Source organism: Macrobrachium nipponense, chromosome 41, assembly GCF_015104395.2.
Source record: "Macrobrachium nipponense isolate FS-2020 chromosome 41, ASM1510439v2, whole genome shotgun sequence".
NCBI lineage: Eukaryota > Metazoa > Arthropoda > Malacostraca > Decapoda > Palaemonidae > Macrobrachium > Macrobrachium nipponense.
The window spans coordinates 34,799,494-34,820,918 of NC_061102.1; the positions used below are offsets into that span (position 1 = coordinate 34,799,494).

A 21,425-nucleotide genomic window follows, 5' to 3' on the forward strand; every position below is an offset into this window, starting at 1 on the left:
AGATGAGCTCCCTAACCCAAGTTTTAGGCATCGGAATAAAAGTCTAGGTCTGGGTTCAACGGGAGGAGAGACTTCCCTTCTTGAAGACTCTTTTCTGATGACCACCACTGAATGTCTTGTTTGATTTCTGACGTTATCGGGAACACAAGTGAATCCTGTGAAGTCTTCTGCCTCCAATTCGCTTTTAGAAAGAATTGCAGTGGGCTCATGTGGAGTCTCCCTAGCTTCACAAACTTTTTGACTGAGGCCAGTGTTCCCAGAGGGCTCATCCATTCAGCCCCCAAGCATTCCTGAAGGGACAGGAATTGTCTGACACAAAGGAGACAAGATTTTATTCCTTTGGGGGAAAGAAAACCCGAAAATTTTGAGAGTCCAGAATCATTCCCAAATAAAGAATCCGTTGAGTGGGAATGATCTGAGACTTCTCGGTGTTCATCAAAATAGTAGTACCTAGTTTCTTTGTAAGAAAGAGAGTTTTCGACAGTTCCTCCACACATTTGTCCTTCGGCTGAGCTCTGTGTAGCCAGTCGTCCATAAAAAACAAATTTTTTTCCCAGCGGAGCCAGTATGCGAGTAAAGACCTGTGGCACTGTCGAAAGGCCAAAGCATAACGCTAGGAATTGGAGAACCTGCCCTTGAAAAATAAAGTGGAGAAACTTTCTGGAATCTGGATGGACAGGGATGTGAAAATAGGCATCTGTCATGATCAAAGTCACCATCCAATTCCCGATGGATGGCAACACACGATCGACTGATTGGTCTCCATGTGGAATTTTGTCTTGAGAACGAAATGATTCAAAGTGCTTACATCCAAAATTGGCCACCAGCCCCCCAATGATTTAGGGACCATGAAGAGTCTGTTGTAAAGCCCTTCTGAGTTTTGATTTCCTACTACTTCTACTGCTCCCCTGTGAAGCAATAGCTCTACCTCCTGAGAGAGGGCCATAAACTTCTCTGATTTGGCCATAGGTTAGCCTTCTTTGAAGGGAATGACATAACCTTGTTGCAACACCTTGACTAACCGAGGTTCTGGTCCTCTCCGACTCCATTCCCTCCAAAGGAAGCCCAACCTGGCTTCTACAGGCGCACAAAGGACGCATTCCTCAATTCTTGTTTGTAGTCTTGTAGGTAGTTTTCTTGATAGACCTGGTTGGAGGTCACAAGTTAGCACAGGGTTTTGCTGTTTCTCTGTCTTGCCCCACGAAAAGCCTGGGGTTGGAGAGGAGAAAAAGACCTATTGAGGTTAGGTTGAAGTTCCATGGGATGTTTCAATGACTGCGCCAAAAGATCACTGGTTAACTCTGTAGCACTAAATCTTCCGGGAACAGGTGCTTCTTGTCGAAAAGGGCAGAGGCAATGCAGACTTCTGTGTTGTAGTCACGCCTTGGGTAGTGAAAGAACATCACAAATCCCTCTTCTTCAGTATCCATAACGAGAAGAGAGATGCTAACTTTGTTGATCCGTTCTATAGCCTTGTCTGTGCATGACAAGACCCCCAACAAGTCTGCTGCAATGTCCTTTGCAATTGCTGGGCTATCTTCTATCTTTGTAGCTAATGCCCCGATTGTCTAATCTAAGCAGCTATATACGTAGTAGACAGTTTATATGCTAACAACCTCCAACTAGGTGCCGATGATGGCAGAATGCGCATACCGAGTGAAGATTAACGTTAGGCAAACATGTTAAGGGGATCGGCCGGTTTCCGACTTTTTTAACGACAGGATGTTGATATATAGGGGGTTTGTTAAAGGATATTGTGTGGAACTTCTGGGAAAAAAATTTTTGTTCAGTGACCTTAGGTTTTGTGACGCCAGAGCATTTTTCGGTCAAAAATGGCCATTTTCAAAATGCATCTCCTCCTCTGCTTTTTGGTTTTAAGGGATGAGATTTGAACCACGTATAAAACACATATGAACCTTTGATATAAAGCCGGGGATTTTTGATTTTTCAATTATTTTTCGAGATATGAATTTTTTTTTTTTTTATGAAATTTTCCCGGAAAAATTACAGGAAAAAAAATTGCCAAAAATCAGGAACTCAAAATATTAAAAATCCCTGGCTTTTTTTCAATCTACCATGTTTCCCCATATTATATATGAAATTTCATTTAGATTGGTCCAATACTAAGGGAGGAGATACATTTTGAAGGTGAAAAACTTATGTTTTGAGAAACGGGCCTTCAAAGTTTTAGGTACATAAAAAAAGGTAAAAGACTGTGTTACCATTAATTTTATGGTTTTATTTTTTATTTTTGAGTATTAATGCAAAATTATTATGAATAGGAATATTAATTAATTGCTTATCTTTGTGCTCCAGCAAGCTTAGTCTTGTGTGCTGTGTTCCAAAATTTTGAATGAAAACTTTCATTCGCGTTTTGTGTAAGACCGCGAACGCAGCGTTCAAGCAATTCTTTCTCAGACAGGGCTTCATACACAGCCTTTATTTTCCTTTCACTCTCAGCATCTAAATTGATAACTGTTGAAGATCTCTTGAACTCTATTTTCTCTCTTTCTTTACCCATTGCTATGCTGCGCTGAAAATAGCACCAAGAATCTTCCCCTTTTTGGACAAAGTCCATGACGTTGATTTTCTTTGGAACTGAATATATGGTTGGATGATGCCATTATATCCTTCTTCATATCAATCCATGATTTACCAATATTACGGTGGATTGCCCTGCCATAATAATTAATCATTATGCTAATGTTTGTATCCGACAATTGTTGGAGACGGACATATCTTTTTAGGACATATCTTTTTAGGACATATCTTTTTTACTAGTGTCTCAAATCAATCCCTTTCCAAATGGATCCTCGAAATTACTTTGCATCCACAATTCGGTATTCGTGATTCATGTAATTTTTCAAGTCTTGCTTCACTTATTATTATCATTTTATTTTCACTATCGTTGATAATATCAGCCTCCGATCTACTGCTTTCTTCTTCTAAAATATCTTTGCCCTTTAGCAGTGATGAACGAATAAAGGGACGATTAGGGGTGGATGTGGTTGGCCTCTGGACAGCAGAGATCATAGCGTGCGCCATTTGCTGCGCGGCCTCTCTCTCTGTCGTCGTCGCTTCATTCCCCTCTATGGCACTAGTTTCTTGAATTCTCTGTTCTACTTCTTCGATGGGCATATCCAATTGGCTTTTCCGCATTCTAGAGGCATGAAGTGAAGTCTTGGACCTTTTAGGCATGGTGAAAAACTAAAAACACCGCAGAAAACACAGAGTTCAGTCAAGGCTAGCGAGCGTGAAAAAATGCGACCCTATAAAGTGCAAGTTTTATAGGCAACTGTTGGCCAGTGGGCACGCGCTGAGCCTCATGACTCATGATGCGTGCTTTGTCTTGTCTAGGAATAACTAAAAAGGTACCAATTAGGCTATTATTGACATTATATATTTCATTTCAAAGGAAGTTTTCGTAACATATATCACAAAAACTATACCAGACTAAATCATTTGCGCTACTGGTGTTTTGTGGGTATAAAGTTATTGTTACATTTCAGGCCATAACTAGAAAAGTAAGGCGAATTTTAGCATAATACTTCGTGGACACATTCTTGAATGCTCTACGAAGCCATAGAATTTTTTTCAGCAAATCGAATATGTTTCATATTTTTGGCGTTTTTTAGGCAGCCGATCCCCTTAAACTGGATTCAGACCGTGAAAAGGATGAAATAGGTATTGGAGAGCACAGAACCCCATCACCCCAAGAACTGACTCAGTTCCCAAGTAGCTAACACTTCCCAAAGGCACACTATCGCAGGGCAGCCCAAGGATCGGGTTACATAAAAGTAAGGGCACAAACACCTAATTTCTAAGTCCTAACAAGGGAACAGTAAAAATTGCACACACTTTGGAAGGATTCGGAACATTCCCTGTCACAAAATCAGTTTGACTTGTATTAGAACTTACAATAAGTTAATGTCATGTTCTAACTTCACAATATGCTTTTCCTGGACCGAATGGGGAGCAGAAGGCAGAGCTACAAAATAAGTCTCAATACTAGCACTACCAAAATGCCTAGCCTGGGTAAGAATAGCTGCAGATAAAGGGACACTCGGTAGGATAGAACTAACAGGTTTAAGTCCTGACCTAACCAATTGCTTTTGCAATCTATCAGCTTCCCTTCTTTCCTATATATGACATTGTGGTGGGATCACAAGCTTAAAATACAGCATGCAAAATCCCTCCCACATAAACCTAATCAATCCAGCTACCAAATTCACCTTCAGTCACACTTTCCTCTTCACACTACAGAATACACGCAGGATTGACCCATACCTATGCACAGAACAAAAAAAAAAAAAACTCTCAAAACACATGTACTTACCCAACTGCAGATACTCAGGGCTGTCTGCCGGTCGAGGTTGCGGAGATACCAACAACAACAATGACCAAGAACCACAACCCACAACCCAACAACAACACAACACCCAAAGACCACAACACCACAACCCAACAACAACAAAACACCCAAAGACCACAACACCACAACTCAACAACACTACAACAAACAAGGAATAAACGACAACTCAACAACACAGCAAGCAAACAACACCCAAGGACTACAATCCCACAACTTAACAACATAACAACAAACAACGAATACAACCACAACTCAACAACAAAGCAAACAACAAACAACGAATACAACCACAACTCAACAACAAAGCAAACAACAAGGAACTGAACCACAACTCAGCAAACAACAAGGAACTCAACCACAACACAAGACCACCACACAAACAATTACAATTACCAACACAAAAAAACAACACACAAAAAAGCAACCAATTTCAAACCCAACAACAATCAGCAACAAACCAATAACACACTACTCAAATAACTTCAATGCCCTCAACACTTTCCACAGACCCCTACCAACATTACTGATTATCACAGCTTCTGACTAAAGACTGACTAAAAAGACTCACTCAAAACACAGAACTCTAATCTCTAACAGCAGACAACCCAGAACTCACCAACAGCCAATTCAGTCGGTACCCATACAACCACCAATTACATCCTCTCTCTCTCTCTCTCTCTCTCTCTCTCTCTCTCTCTCTCTCTCTCTCTCTCTCTCTCTCTCTCTCTCTCTCTCTCTCTCTCTCTCACACACACACACAGACGTTGTCAAATGGAACTCCATAACTTCTCCATATTTCCTCCCCCATTATATTTGACAACGTCTCCTTACACTCACAACACCCACACTAAATAGTCTTCCGCAACACCCACGGATGCTCAGATGCAAGCCCCCTGGATCTTGTTTGAGGGCCCTCATACACACTCTTAGCTACACTGCCATCAACTTCTCCCAGACCACTTCCAGTCAGACTACCATTACCATCTCCCTCACTACCATCCTCCCAAATCCCATTCACTATCTCATCTACCCCTTCTAACTCTTGTCCCAACATCTCTCACAACTCTGCCACCAAATCACTGACCTCATTTACACTCCTACCAAACTCCTGAAGGGACTCATTCATACTGCTAACTACATCCTTACCACCTGATTCCCTTCCTGGCAAAACTTCACTAAACCCTGACAATTCAAACCCACACACACTAAATGTATCATTCCTCCCTTCAAAGTCATCTGTATTACACGCCTTATCCACCATTTTTACCCTAACACTAACCCCTTCATCATGCAGTTCACATTTCTCCCTTTCATTCCCTTTCCTTACCTTCTTCCGCTTTCTTCCATTCTCAGCCAACACCAACTGCCGATCTTCCAGACCCATTTGCTCACTGACACTCAGCTCATATTTATTCACCTTCAACCACTCACTCATCGCATTCTCCTGAACTTACTGTCGCACACTAGAGGACCCAACCCACTGAATCCCCTTTTCACTTAGTTTCCCAAATTCCCAGCCTGACTCATCCTCTTTCACCTACACACACTCGCCATGTGACCTTCCATTCCACATTCAACACATTTCGCACGCTGTTCTTGACACACCCAAGCATAATGCCCCTTCTTCCCGCAGTTGCCGCAAACCACGTTCATACGAGTACCCCGACATCCACTAGCTATGTGCCCTGCCTGTCCACACCTATGACATTTAATATCCCTATCTTTCTTACACTCGCTCACTAAATGCCTCGTTTGCCCATACCCGAAGTACGCTCCTAACGCCCACCAACATTCATTCTTCCTGTGTCCTGGCTTACCACATCTATAACACTGCTGCTCTCGCTCACAACTAACTGACACTCCTATCTCTTTTAAAGCTAACTACACTCATGTTACTTGCCCTAATGCTCCTATCTACCACTCACTCTGCCATTTGCCTCGGCCCTTCCAAAACTGCCTCCCTATAGCTTTTAAACTCTGGTACAACCTCAGCTACTTCAGTCCTAAGACTAACACTTCTACTCTCTTTCATACACCTATCTAATTCGTAATCCTCTACTATTTCTAAAATATCGTTCCAGGTCAACCTTTCATTCATCCATTGCATTTTCTCCTTACGTTTTAGATATATAAACTCATAAACGCTCTCTGGTACAATTGCCAACAACTTTCGCACTAACTCCTTACACTCATTTATCCCTTTATCCCAAAACTTTTTCCTGGCTAACGTTTCTAACCTACAGACATACATTGAAAATGACTCACCAACATTCATTCCTGCCTCTTCAAAATCTTGCTTTCTCCTATATCTAACGGTACTCTTTATCCTCTTTGCTTGTTCTACAATCCTGGCTTTCACACTCTCATATGGCACATTCCCTACACTCATCATTACCCCATACATACTCAACTAAAATCCCATCAAAAAGCTACCCAACTCTTGCCCAGACTCTCTTGTTATCCCCATACTTAGCCACACAATACTTCTCATATTCCTTAAAAAAAGTCCCCTATGTCCCTACTACCATATTCCTCGCATAGTGCACATCAGGGTACCTCTCTCATATACACAGCCTTTCGTACTTCCTGCTCACTCTCACTCTCACTTCTGCTACTTCCATTCTGACCCCTCTTTCCCTCTTCCAAATACAGCGAGTCCACTTCCATATTCACGTCCATACTCTTGACTACGCTCTTCTTGCCCTTCTTTCTACCTACTTGTTTCCACTCACTGCTATCTAAATCACTCTCAGCCCTTTCCCCAATGTATTCCGTCCTAGTCTCATCCTGTCCGTCACCCATACTAGCCTTCTTTCCCTTAGTCTTCTTTTCCTCAGCCCCCTTCTTATTCTTGTCCTCAGGTTTATCCTTATCTTATGTCTTCCCCTTCTTTACCTTACCTATCACAACCAAATCACCTTCATCACTCGTACTCTCATCCACTCGCTCTTTCACTTTCTTTACCACTCCTGGCCCGTCACAAGACCCAGTAGGCCTACCTCCTACAACTCCCTCTCCCATGAATCCCTTCATCATTTACTGCATCATCTCTTGTACGGCATTCATCATTACCCCAAATTTTTCATCCATTTTCTCAACCATTCTCTCTTCCGCTCCTTTCACCTCTTCTTTCATTTCCACTTTCGCACTCCTTAGCATTCCTCTCATTTCCTCTAACACGCTTTTCAGCTCCTCACACTCTACCCTGAACGTCTCCTCCTCCACTTCCAACCTTTCCTTAGCTTCCCTTGCCAACCTCAGCTCCTCCTTCATCCTCTTCATCTCCTTCAACCCTTCCATCCTCACTTTCTCCACCAATCACACAACTCACTACCCCAATCGTCCTGCAGCTGCCACACCAACAGTCCTTGTTTGGCTGCCAAAATATAATGTGGCGGTATCACAAGCTTAAAATACAGCAGGTAAAATTCCCCCCACATAAACCTAATCAATCCAGCTACCAAACTCACCTTCAGTCACACTTTCCTCTTCACACTACAGAATACATGCAGGACAATTGACCCATACCTATACACAGAAAAAAAAAAAAAAAAAAAAAAAAAAAAAAAAAAAGTCAAAACACATATACTTACCCAACTGCAGATACTCAGGGATAAGCTGTGCTGTCTGCCGGTCGAGGTCGTGGCGATAAAAACAACAACAAAGACCAATAACCAAGAACCACAACCTACAACCCAACAACAACACAACACCCAAAGACCACAACACCACAACTCAACAACACTACAACAAACAAGGAATACAACCACAACTCAACAACACAGCAAATAAACAACACCCCAGGACTACAACCCCACAACTTAACAACACAACAACAAACAAGGAACACAACTCAACAACAAAGCAAACAACAAGGAACTCAACCACAACACAAGACCACTGCACAAACAATTACCAACACAAAAAAAACAACACAAAAAAGAAACACACACACCCACTAACACCACCAACAACAACCCACAACTAAACAACTCACATACAATCCAACAGGAACTCACATACAACTCAACAAAAACCTCATAGCACAACAACTCTTAAGCAACCAATATCAAACCCAACAACAATCAGCAACAAACCAATAACACACTACTTATATAACTTCAATGCCCTCAACACTTTCCAAAGACCGCTGCCAACACTATTGATTATTACAGCTTCTGACTAAAGACTGACTAAAAGGACTCGCTCAAAACACAGAACTCTGATCTCTAACAGCAGACGACCCAAAACTCACCAACAGCCAATTCAGTTGGTACCCATCCAACCACCAATTACACCCTATCTCTCTCTCTCTCTCTCTCTCTCTCTCTCTCTCTCTCTCTCTCTCTCTCTCTCTTCACACGCACACACACAGACGTTGTCAAATAACTCCATAACTTCTCCATAACATATTCAGGCATAAAGTCCTCAGAACAATCCCCTACATTCTTCAAATCTAATTCGAAAAACACATTCTGTGCCCCTGCAGCCGGTACAAAAGAATGTTGATGTACTTCAAATTCTAACATCTTGCTTACACCAAAATCATTCCTACATAGCCTGATGTTATTGGTTTTTCTTCTGGTGAAAGACATCCTTGGAAAATTAAATGACAATACTGTAAAGAGGTACAAAACAGCCAAACTTCATAGAATACCAACAATTGTATAAGCGCAATGGCGGCAAGGAGAATTCTGACAAGAGCTAAAACATTTGAAACACACCTGGTGGAGAACAGGTGAACTAGAAAGTCTTTGGGCAGCCATTCGATTTTTTTAATGCTGACTTGTGTAATCAGCACAGAGATATAGCTAACTTTAACAGTAGGTAAGATTCATCTCAAATAATATTGTTACTGTATTGTGGTCAACATTATCAGCAATGAAGTGGCAGAAGCCGTTTGCTAAATTTTCATGGGGATTTTGATGCAGATTCTGTAAATGAAAATCATGGGTCAAAATCTGATGCCAAATATGAATTCCTTGAGATCGTGGTTCTATTAGTAATCAATAGATTTATGTTGAAATGAATATTTGAGGACATTTCATCTCAAACAATGAGAACGTCCTCCATTTTAAATGTGGAATTGTGCCAATTAAAGGTGGTTGAATGTCTCCCATTTTTTACTATGGTGTTCCTAAAGGTCTAACGATCTCATTCATGCAACAGAACAAACTATCTCAACTTGTTTGACTGAACCCACTATGTATTTTCATCGATTTTGCATGGGCTTAAAATTGGGTCTATTTCTTTTTTCATTTTTTTGTGCATAATATGAGCATGTAAAGGAAAACGAATAGGTATGTCAAATTAAATGAAAGTAAAAACTTCACTGTAAAAGGCCGATTCAATAACATTTTACTGTAAAATTAGTAGTTTAGGAGAGGAGATATTAACCCTCTTACGCCGACTGGACGTATTTTACGTCGACATTTTTTGTCTCTCGTGTGCCGACTGGACTTATTTTATGTCGACTTACAAAAGTTTTCTTTAAAATTCGCGGAAAAATACTTATAGGCCTACCAGCCTAAAACTTTTGAATCACGCGCTTTGGGGGATGCTGTGAGTTCACGGATCAAGGTGTTGTTTTGTTTACAATCGTTACGCAGGCGCGCAAGCGCGAATTTCTTTCTTGCCGCACTAAAAAGTATCTGTGACACATCTCTGAAATTATTTCGTCACTTTGACATAATTTTTGTACCATTGCAAATTAGCCGTTACATGAAGTATTATGTATGAAAATGTGCGCATTTTTATTTAGAATACAACAATAAAATACTCATGATTGTAGCTTTTATCAGTTTTGAGATATTTTCATATAAATAACAATAATTGCCAAAATTTCAACCTTCGGTCAACTTTGACTCTACCGAAATGGTCGAAAAACGCAATTGTAAGCTAAAACTCTTTTATTTTAGTAATATTTAATCATTTACCTTAATTTTGCAACTAATTGGAAGTCTAGCACAATATTTCGTTTTATGGTGAATTTATGAAAAAACTTTCCTTATGTCCGCGCGGTAACTCTTCCGAAAAAAATCATACATGCGATTGTGGTAATGTTTGCACCATTTTAAAATTAGCCGTTATATAAAGTTTTATATATGGAAATGTGCGCAATTTCATGCACAATACAACTAAAAACAACCCATGGTTGTAGCTTTTATCAGTTTTGAGATATTTTCATATAAATAACGATAATTGCCAAAATTTCAACCTTCGGTCAACTTTGACTCTTCCGAAATGGTCGAAAAACGCAATTGTAAGCTAAAACGCTTATATTCTAGTAATATTCAAGCATTTACCTTCATTTTGCAACAAATTGGAAGTCTCTAGCACAATATTTCGATTTATGGTGAATTTATGAAAAATAACATTTTCTTTACGTCCGCGCGGTAACTCTTCCGAAAAAATCATACGTGCGATTGTGGTAATGTTTGCACCATTTTAAATTAGCCGTTACATAAAGTTTTATATATGAAAATGTGCGCAATTTCATGTAGAATACAAAAAAAAAATAATTGAAGGTTGTAGCTTTTCTCATTTTCGAAATATTTGCATATAAATCACGATAAATAGAAAAAAAACCACGTTCGGTCAACTTGACTCTACCGAAATTGGTTGAAAAAACGGGGCAATTGTAAGCTAAAAATCTTACAGTATAGTAATATTCAGTCATTTATCTTCATCTTGAAACAAATTCGAAGTCTCTAGCAAAATATTTAGATTTATGGTGAATTTAAAAAAAATCTTTCCTTCCCTCCGCACGCGGATTCTCCGCCACAAATCTCCGAAATGCGTACGTCCTATTCTCGGAATATTTACTCCGTTTCATATTAGGCATTTCATAGAGTTTTATATATGAAAATGTGCGCAATTTCATGTAGAATAAAACGAAAAATAATTGAAGGTTGTAGCTTTTCTTATTTCCGAAATAATTGCATATAAAAAATATATATATATAAAAATTCGACATTCGTTCAACTTAACTCGTCAGATATGGTCGAAAACTGCAATTGTAAGCTAATACTCTTACAGTATAGTAATATTCAATCATTTGTCTTCATTTTGAAAGAAATTGGAAGTCTCTAGGACAATATTTAGATTTATGGTGAATTTTTGAAAAAGATATTTGTTTACGTCCGCACGTTACGAATTCATGCATTATTTTGTGATAATATTTTCTCTGTGTTGCTTTTATCGTTTTACAATGTGTTATATACCAAAATGATCCCAATTTAGTGTACATTACAACGAAAAAAAAAGTAACTTGTTACCTTTAACCGTTTTGCGCACAGCGCGATTTGAATACAATTGTATTTGAAATTTCGTTTTTGCGCTATCATATATCGCATTATTTATATATGATAATGATAATTTTTTTCATTTCTGATGGTTGCCTACTAAGCTTCAGGCAAGGACAAAAAAAGGAGCCAAAATTGAACTCTTAATCTTCAAAACTAAGCGCGCTGTGATTTTTTGAAAAAAATATTTTTTCCGCTTCCGCGCTCGCTCCGAAACCCCTCCGGCATACGGGAGACAATTTTTTATTTACCGCTCCGGCGTAAGAGGGTTAAAAGAAATATAAAAGCAAAGTCCATTTTTTAACTTTAAAAAAAAATTGTACTATTTCAATTTTGGGTTTTTTTGCCATACAAAGCTTCAGATTTAGAGAAAATCCTTAGAGAAACAAACATGTAGAATTTGAAAGAATTTAATTTCCTTTTTTTTTAGTCACTATACCTTTTAGATGCACTGTTTTTCAGAAAAACGAAAATATGAAAAATGTACCCTCCGAAAAGGTTACAAGAGTGAATCACACAATTTCAAAATGGCCAAAATCGTCCCATTTTGGATATGGTGTTCCTAAGGGTCTATATGAACTTTTCATGCAAAAAAGAAACATCTGCAATTTGTTTTATTTAAAATACTATTTCCCATGGGCTGTAAGAATTCAACAGTGTTTATAGTAGCTGACATAAATGGGAAATTGAGCTGAGATTCGTAGTATGTACTACTCAAGAAGATGAACGATTACAATACAACAGAGAAGTCATGGAAGTAATACTCGGAAAAATTATGCCATAGGTAAATCCTAAACAACTACTGGCTTGAGAGATCCCCCAGATATTTCAAATGCTACTACTGTGTGGAAGAAGGAACTTTGAAGACAGTGATAACAATGAAAAAGTATGTACTTGGCATCTGGTGTTATTCTTACCTGCAAGGAAAATGGTGTAAAGGCAGCAAATGTCTGGTGCAGTTTCTGAGGAGCTCTTGAAACCAGGTTCAGTTGATCTTCATAATAAGGACATGACATATCTACTACATCTTCTCTTGGACCTAAAGGTGAACATTTACTTTACTGGACACTTGATTTCATACAAAGATAAATGCTCAGAATTGTATATACTTAAAGGCATCAGAGGACCAAATTATCTTGCTTATTATTACCTCATTACACAGATAAGTCATTCCAAAACTCATAACTTGAATTCAAATTCAACCTAAATCAAATAACCCTCTTGAAACATGACCGAGACACCCTATCAACACATGTAAGAAACCCCATAACACTGCTAATAAAAAAGTTGTTAAACAGTTAAACATATTTAATACCTTATGGACAACCTAATACATTGAACAATTAAAAACATATGTGAAAACCCACCCAATGTTTACATGTACTTCTGTAATATACCTGTTTATGGTTCTACAGTGACTTGACTAATTATGTTGGGTCTGGCTGCAAGGTTAGTGTGCCTTCCCCAGCAATATCCCAGCATGACCATTACTCTCATGGCAATAGTTTAAGGATCTTTAACCTAAGGTAAAGTTACAGATTATCTACTGTTTTTTTAATCCAGATACCCATTAGTCTGGCAATAAAGAAAATGAAACGCATGAATCTATACTACAGTCGACCACTGTATTCACGGGGGTATGGACTACAACCACCCGTGAATATCGAAAATCTGCAATAAATTAGAACCCGGTACCCCTCTAAAAACACTTATATGTAACTGCCTATTTCCAGCCAATCAGCATTGAGGAAAGCTAGTACCCAACTGTGTGAATGGCTTTTTCCAGCCCATTTGTTTTTCTAGCCATTGGATGTCGTCAGAGAGAGAGGAGGGGGGAAGTACAGTGTATACCTTAAACTGAAATGGTTATAACTGCTTATTTTAATGGTTCAGACAAAAATATAACTTAAACTATTATCCTTAATAACACTCATATAATTTCAAAGCCATCTTACAACATTACCCTTAAAAAGTCTATGGTTCACAGCTATGTGTGAAAATTAATAAACACTAGTCAAAGTATGTAGTACACAAAGGTAAATAAAAATTAACAGTATCAGTAAACATTACACTAAACTCAATCAAAAGAAGAAGGGAAACTCCCTCACAAACCATCGGAGCTACAAGCCAGTCAGCAACTAGCAAAGCTGATATCCTACTCTGTGTGATTGGGTCTTCTGATCCTTCCAGCCAATACTACCGTATCATGCTACATATATACGTAAGTTGGTAAAATTTACGATTGTCTTGTAAAAGAGGCCTCACAAGGGGTTGTAAATAGTCACTCAACTTTTCGTGGAAGGTAGGGAAAATTTTTTAGAATTTTTTTCTTTCCACTGATGTGTTTTTTTTTTTTTTCGTAAATTGGCCAACCTCAAAGTTTACCCAGCCTGAGGAGCTGGATATTAATTTTTTTTACCTGTCCACTAAGGGTTAATCATGAAAAGAAATCAACAGGAAAATTCAGTAATTTGTGGATATTTCTAATAAAAAATACTGTGAAAATGTAAATTTCCTGCAAATAATGGGTATATAAGGTCCACAGAGAAATTAGCAAATAAGCGAGTATGTGTATATATAGATATATATATATATATATATCTATATATATATATATATATATATATATATATATATATATACACGTGTGTGTGTGTGTGTGTGGTATCTCGTGATTTGGACATAATGTTTCCTATAAGTAGAAATGTAAACGGAATTACTCCATTCCAGACCGCAAAAAAATAAGGAAAACAAGCATTTGGACTTGACTTTAACAAGCTAGCATGCAGAAATCATACACAAAATAAATTAAATAAATACAAATTTATTTTTACGTTACCTGTACTCAAGAAAGTTAATAGCACATATGGAAGGTGGTGAGAAAGACGGAGGAGAGGAGAAATGTTACCATTCGGAATGGACACGAGTTAAGGAAAAGGTATAAACCACCCATATGTTAAGGTACAGAGGCTTATACTTATCCATGCATCACCTATAATGGACATTCCACTCAGGGCTAACGTGACTTCCTTTCTCACTACCATCCCAATGAGTCCTACAGAAGTGCCATTTGGCAGAGGTCCACCCCATAAACCATCAGGAGGGCCCACAACACGGTACCTAAAAAGAAACTAAATAACTCCAAAATTCTAGCAAAATAGGAAAATTAAATATGTATAAGATGTGTACAAGATGACAGCAGTTTTGTTCATGTCAGATAATCACTCTGTTGTTGGGCAGATGCTTAAAACGTGTATATTCTAACAGCATATTAGAAAGCAATATGGAGGAATAGAAAGCAATATGATGGAGCCTAACTTATAAAATACTCTAGATAGCCATATAAAAATAAGCCTAGGAATGTGTAAACTTGATCCATTTATTTCTAAATAAACCAAATCTACAGATTTCACAGTAAAGACTGGTTCAAAATAAAATGGAGTTAAAAGAAGGAGAAAATGTTATATAGGTTACATTATTGCTAATCTTATGCTGGTGATACCATTATTGAAAATAGAGCACTTGGAATACTGAAAACTCCATTTAATAAGACTATCCAAAGCTAATTTGATTCTACTAATTTTACTCAATAAACTAGGATAGCCTCGGTGGATGTCATTGTCAATCCACCAACTTACGAACAAAATCTCATGAAACTCTGATGGTGTTTACAGCTTTTCTTATACTAGATGCTTTGTTAAGTTCCTTAGTTGCTTACATACCCTAACAATTTGTTAAAATTTTACTTCATTTGAAAGTATAAAACGAATTGGTTTAATATCTTGTTCTTGATAGGCCATTATTTATTTGAATGTTTACAACAGTAATGGGTGTCAGTGATAGAGGAGGGGCTATTTTATTTCAAGGCTGAGGTGTTAGCCATCAATTTTTCTTATTCTTTCAAGCATAATTTCAATAAGCATTACAAGATGAACTCTCCTTATCTGCGAATACTTAAAACCCATCTAAAAATGCTTAGAACTGCCTATTTTGATAGTTAAACACAGAGAAACCTCTAATAATGCTAATGCCTGAATTTTTTTTAATGTGTTATCACAAAATTTGCATTTTGTCACCAAAATATGAAAATACAGTAATCTGTGAATATTTCTAAATGAAAAATACAGTGAATACGTGAATTTTCCGTGAATAATGGGTATATTCGGTTCATAGAAAAATCCACAAATAGGTGATTCGCGAATCGTGAGTCCACATATAGCAGGGATAACTGTACACAAAACCCAAAACTAGCCTATTTTCATAATGGAAAAAATACATGTGGACATGCTGTAAACAATTTGACTCCTGAGACAAAAGTTAAAAAGACTTGAAAAACCTCATTACTACACAATGACCTGATCCTAACACTTACGTATAATTTAGAATAGGGCTCAGAGTATCTAAAATACCAATGTCCATTCCATAGGCAGGTGTAATATTGCCATCTGAGTCAATCTGCCTCTTCTTCATGAGAGGCAAATTATCATTGGCTCCTACAATGATCTCTCGTCCTCTCAAGTCTGCATACTGATCACGAATATCTGACATCAACAGGGCAGGTAAAAGTCTCGTGCTTCGGGAACTCAGAATATCCCATGTGCCTAAGTTGCGAAAACTTGGAAAAACAAGAAAATCATATAGTTAATCATTAAGCTTGGCTAGGAACCAAGATAAGTATTGACATTTAACGATTTAATAAATAAATTCAAAATTATGCCAACACTAATGGTACTGTATACCAAGTAATGCATGTGATTTTTTATAAAAAAAAATATATATATTTTTATTAACCTTCAGTTTTCCTATAGGATGTGCATGATGTTGATTCTTTAATACAATATTCAATGATAAAGATGCTGTTACAATTAAAATTATTTTCTTCAGTATAATGAAAAGTAATTAAAAGATTCCTGTTATAATAGTTCATTTATCTGGCTTTCATATTATACTGATCTATTTCGTATTTATATTTCCAGTTATGGTTAATATGTTTATTACATTTGGTTACAATAATAGTACAGGAGCATATCCCCCATGTAAGTTTTAGGAAAATGATGGGAAGCAATTTTTAAGTAGTTATAAACAACTACTGTTTTGATGTTATATAATCTAATATCTTTATACAAAAAATAACATAATTTATTATCTTTAAAAAAAATAACATACAATATGATTAGTATACTACAATCAAATTACATGAAGGAAAGTCTGAAGAAATATACAGTATGAAATCTAGTTTAACCTTACTGTTTCGTCCTCCTCTATACCTTGACAAGGGTAATTGCCTTCACCAAAGTGTGCAAAAATGAGGTATAAGTTCATACGCCAGGAAATGTGTAAATCTCAGTCAAAATCATAAAAGGAAAACCTGAACATTAATTTGGAGATGTATGCCGGCCCATAGGAACCAAAGGGCTGTACATCAGCATTTTCTAGATGCCCATAATAGGAAGCCCTTGGGCTAACTGACAGCACTCGGCTCTCTCTCTCTCTCTCTCTCTCTCTCTCTCTCTCTCTCTCTCTCTCTCTCTCTCTCTCTACACACACACACACACTCACACACAGAAAATAGAAAATAAATAGATTCACTTTTTAATTGACAAAGTTTGAAGCACGGCAACCCACAAATCAATTCTGAATAATTACATAGCTATAAGTTTCTAACACTACAGCAGCTAAAAATGTGAAAATCGTGGCAGTACTCTTTTGTTTTGGATGTAGGTAACTCGTCCCGCCCACTTTCGGAGCAGAATAGGTGCAATATAGCTAAACAGATCAATTTGTTTGTGCTCTATGACCATAACAGGGAGGTGGGAGGGCTCCCATTATGTAATTACTAATGAATGCAGAAAGCCTAGAATCTGTACCGTTTGCAAAAAGGTCGGACCTTTAACTAAAAATTGTTGGTTCAATACTAAAGGCTGGTCCACACTAGGAAACACTGTTTGCAAACAATGTTTCCTGTCCAGACCTCAGTTGTCGTCAGGATGATTGTCGGTGGAGTAGCCTCTGTATTCTACTTAGCTATTTTAATGCACTCGAGGAGGGATAAGAGAAAAAAAAAGCCTACCTTTGATAGCAGGGAGATCCAATTAGGCATCTTTTCTTGTCCCTTTTTTATCGGTATCTGATAAATACCATTTATAGGAAGGAATAGGGATTCAATGATGCATGCATATTTTTCTTCAAAATCTAAATGATACACTTGTTTGGGAGGTAATTTATTCACATCGGCCTATTCGCTCCATCTTCCTTCTTCAGGCTCCCCCAAACCTCCAACCCCCTAACATCCCAGGATGCACCGACCTCCCTTTACCACCTTCTATCGCATGAAAGCAGCGATAAATAGATAACGGTTATTTCGAAAAATTCCCTTACCAACGAAGCCTGAATATGTTATTTTCTGCTCAGAATAACTTTTTCTTTCATTTCCCACAATATTTGCATAAACTCGTGTTACACCCTGTATATACACATACATACATATATACATGAATTATATTTATAAACATACATACAATATACGTGTATATATATATATATACATATGTATATACATGAATACATATGTATATATAAACATATACACACATTATAAATGTGTATAATATACACACAGAAACACTCAATGTTTTCCATTCTGGATGGGAAACAAATACAGTACTAGTGCCTCAGGATACGAAATTAATCCGTACCGAAGCGGCCTTCGGAACGGGTTAATTTAAATTGCCTAATTCGTTCCAAGCCCTGCAAGAACACCACAGTGAATTTTATAATAAAGCTAAATTGACCAATAAACAATGGCTGACCTGTAAATAAAGTGTATTAGTGTACAGGGTACAAAAAATACTGTATGTACATATGTAGTAAAATGTAAAACCTTACCTTTCGAGCGAGGCGATCTCCGAAAGTGGCGACAGGAGGAGGAGGACAAATGGCAGAAAACATGGACACTTAACTTTATGAAACATTAAAAAATGGCAGAAAACATTAACATTAAACTTTACGAAACACATTAACAAATGGCAGAAAACATTAACACTACGAAAAAATTAAAATTAAATTTCTTTTTTTTTTTTTTGCCTTTTTCTGATTTTTGCATTTTTTTTTTACTTTTTTACTTTACGTTTTTTAAGAAATTTCAATTTCTTCACCACTTCTAATTTTCAGTTTTTTTCTTATCACTTGGACGTTCCTGTTAGCTTACTACTAAAGGCCTCTTTAAAAAAATAACTATCCAAGGAAAATTGCTTCTGCCTGCTTTTCAAAATGTTCCTGAAATGACTCAGGCAAACGTCATCAAACTGCGCAAGCATACGACCTGTGTAAGCCTTTTCGGGGTGTGTCTTTTCTACAAATGACTGCACTTTATGAACTGCAGCTAGAACATCCTTAATTTCTGCCATTGTCATAGGGTCCTCCTCCTCCTCCTCGCCGCTGCTAGAGAACTCTTCTTGAACGACGTTATGTTGCATGGCCTCCAACTCCTTCAGGTCATCCGTCGTAAGCTCCTCTTGGTGCTCCTCGAGAAGGTCATTGATGTCGTCCTCGTCGACGACCAGCCCCATGGACTTGCCGAGTGCAACAATCTCGTCAAGATCTGGTTGCGAAACAGTTTCAGGATCGTAAACTGTTTCTGAATCTGCATCAGCTTTGCCCACATTGAATTCCTCAAAGTCTCGGGCGGATACGGCATCAGGCCAGATGCATATGACGATATTGAAATGCTCCTTCGAAAATTCACGCAAGGTGAGGTTTATGGTATCGGTGATGTCAAAGCATCTCTTGAAAAGATGTTTTGTAAACAGCTTCTTGAAGTTTGATATCACTTGCTGGTCCATGGGCTGGAGGAGAGGGGTGGTGTCGGGTGGAAGATAAAGAACCTTGATAAAAGAATACTCTGCTAGGATATTTTCCTCGAGGCCAGGAAGGTGAGCAGGGGCATTGTCCAACAACAGCAAACGTTTCAGAGGGAGGCGCTTCTCTTCCAAGAATTTCTTCACTGTCAGGCCGAAACACAGATTTACCCACTCGGTGAACAAAAGTCTCGTTACCCAGGCTTTCGCATTAGCCCTCCACATCACCAGAAGCTTCTCCTTTAGCACTTTGTGGGCCTTGAAGGCTCGAGGAGTCTCGGAATGATACACAAGTAGGGGCTTCACCTTACAATCCCCACTGGCGTTAGAACAAAGTGCAAGAGTAAGTCTGCCTTTCATAGGCTTATGCCCGGGTAGCTTCTTCTCTTCCTCAGTGATGTATGTCCGACAAGGCATTTTTTTCCAAAAAAGGCCAGTCGTGTCACAGTTGAAGACTTGCTGAGAACTGAAGCCTTCCTTGATTGTCATCTTGTTGAACGTCTTAATAAAGGCTTCAGCTGCTTTCGTGTCCAAGCTGACAGCCTCCCCATGCCGCACCACCGAATGGATGCCAGTTCGTTTATGAAATTTATCAAACCAACCCCAAGAAGTCTTGAAGTCTGGGGTTGCCTTTGATGTCCCTTCTCCTGCGTTGTCTTCGGCCTGGGCACTCAGATCACCGAAAATAGCGCAAGCCTTCTGGCAGATTGCCATTTCGGTTATCGTATCGCCAGTGATTTCTTTGTCCTTAATCCATACAAGAAGCAGCCTCTCCATCTCATCATGCACGTGGCTCCTCTTGTTGGACAAAATAGACACGCCCTTGGAAGGTGTAACTGCTTTGATGGCTTCCTTCTGCTTAAGGATCCAATCGTCGACGGATTTCGGCCATATTTCTTAGCGATCACACTCAACCGCATACCAGCTTCATACTTTTTAATTATCTCCATCTTCGTCTCCATAGAAAGGCTCCTCTTTTTTCCGTGAACTTCAGAAACATTCTTGGGACCCATGACTAATAACGTCAGTAATTAAGCTCACACACAACATGATAAATGAACAAATTCCACGTGTGTGTGATAACTCTGATACGACGAAATGGTCGAAGGATGCCTTTACGTAGAGGCATGATGGGACAGATGCTGACCAATAGGAGAGCAGGATCTTACGGCAGTGACTAGCATCAGGAACCAATGGGAGAGCGGGGGAATGGTGGAGAGTCTACTGAGTTGGCGGAGCAAGAGTTTTAAAATTGTTCTCAGTGGCCCAGGCGAATTTCGGTTTACAGTACATACACCCTTTCGCAACCTGAATTATTTTCGTGCAAAGAAGCAAAAAAATCTTCGTCTTTGCTTTTGTAACCTGGATTTTTCGTGCGTAGGGACTTTCGTATGTAGAGGTTCCACTGTATACGGTAAAATTTTTTTGCTAACATTGTTTGCAAACAATGTTTCCTAGTGTGGACAGGCCTAAAGGAAGCCAACAGGGAGAATAACAGTTACCCAAATACAAATAAGTCATCAAGTCAATGACAATTAACCCCTTTACAAAGAAAGGAAAGTAAATCCTTTCAGGGTGATGAAAGAGAAAAGGAGAAACAATTACAATGGGAAATAAAAGTTCATCCGCATTTTCCTATTTAGAGAGCAAAGAAGTAGTATTTTCCATGAAAGAAGATGAAATAAGCAGAAAGGATCTGCCTATTGTAAAGATTCCAATACTGTACATGGAAAGACATGTACTGTACTCATTGATTCATTTAGTACTGTAAATATAATTGATAAATTAACTTTAACCAGATATTTAGGCATTGCAGAAACTCAGATTTAGGGTCAAAGTAGATTAATAAAAGGAATAGTAGGTAAACATTAAAGGTCTAGGGAATGTGAACCT

At 38.3% G+C, this 21,425-nt stretch overlaps 1 protein-coding gene across 8 annotated transcripts in view; it reads right to left on the reverse strand.

Annotated features, from left to right (window-relative positions):
- The window catches only part of LOC135212679 (probable glutamate receptor), a 98,215-nt gene that overhangs the window by 47,935 nt on the left and 28,855 nt on the right, over positions 1-21,425 (reverse strand). For all 8 annotated transcript variants that reach the window (XM_064246343.1, XM_064246337.1, XM_064246344.1 and 5 more), the window contains 3 exons: positions 16,049-16,291; positions 14,669-14,796; positions 12,594-12,715 (listed from right to left, as the gene is read on the reverse strand). In XM_064246343.1, the coding sequence (XP_064102413.1) occupies positions 12,594-12,715; positions 14,669-14,796; positions 16,049-16,291 (493 nt within the window). The remainder of the gene's footprint in view (positions 1-12,593; positions 12,716-14,668; positions 14,797-16,048; positions 16,292-21,425) is intronic.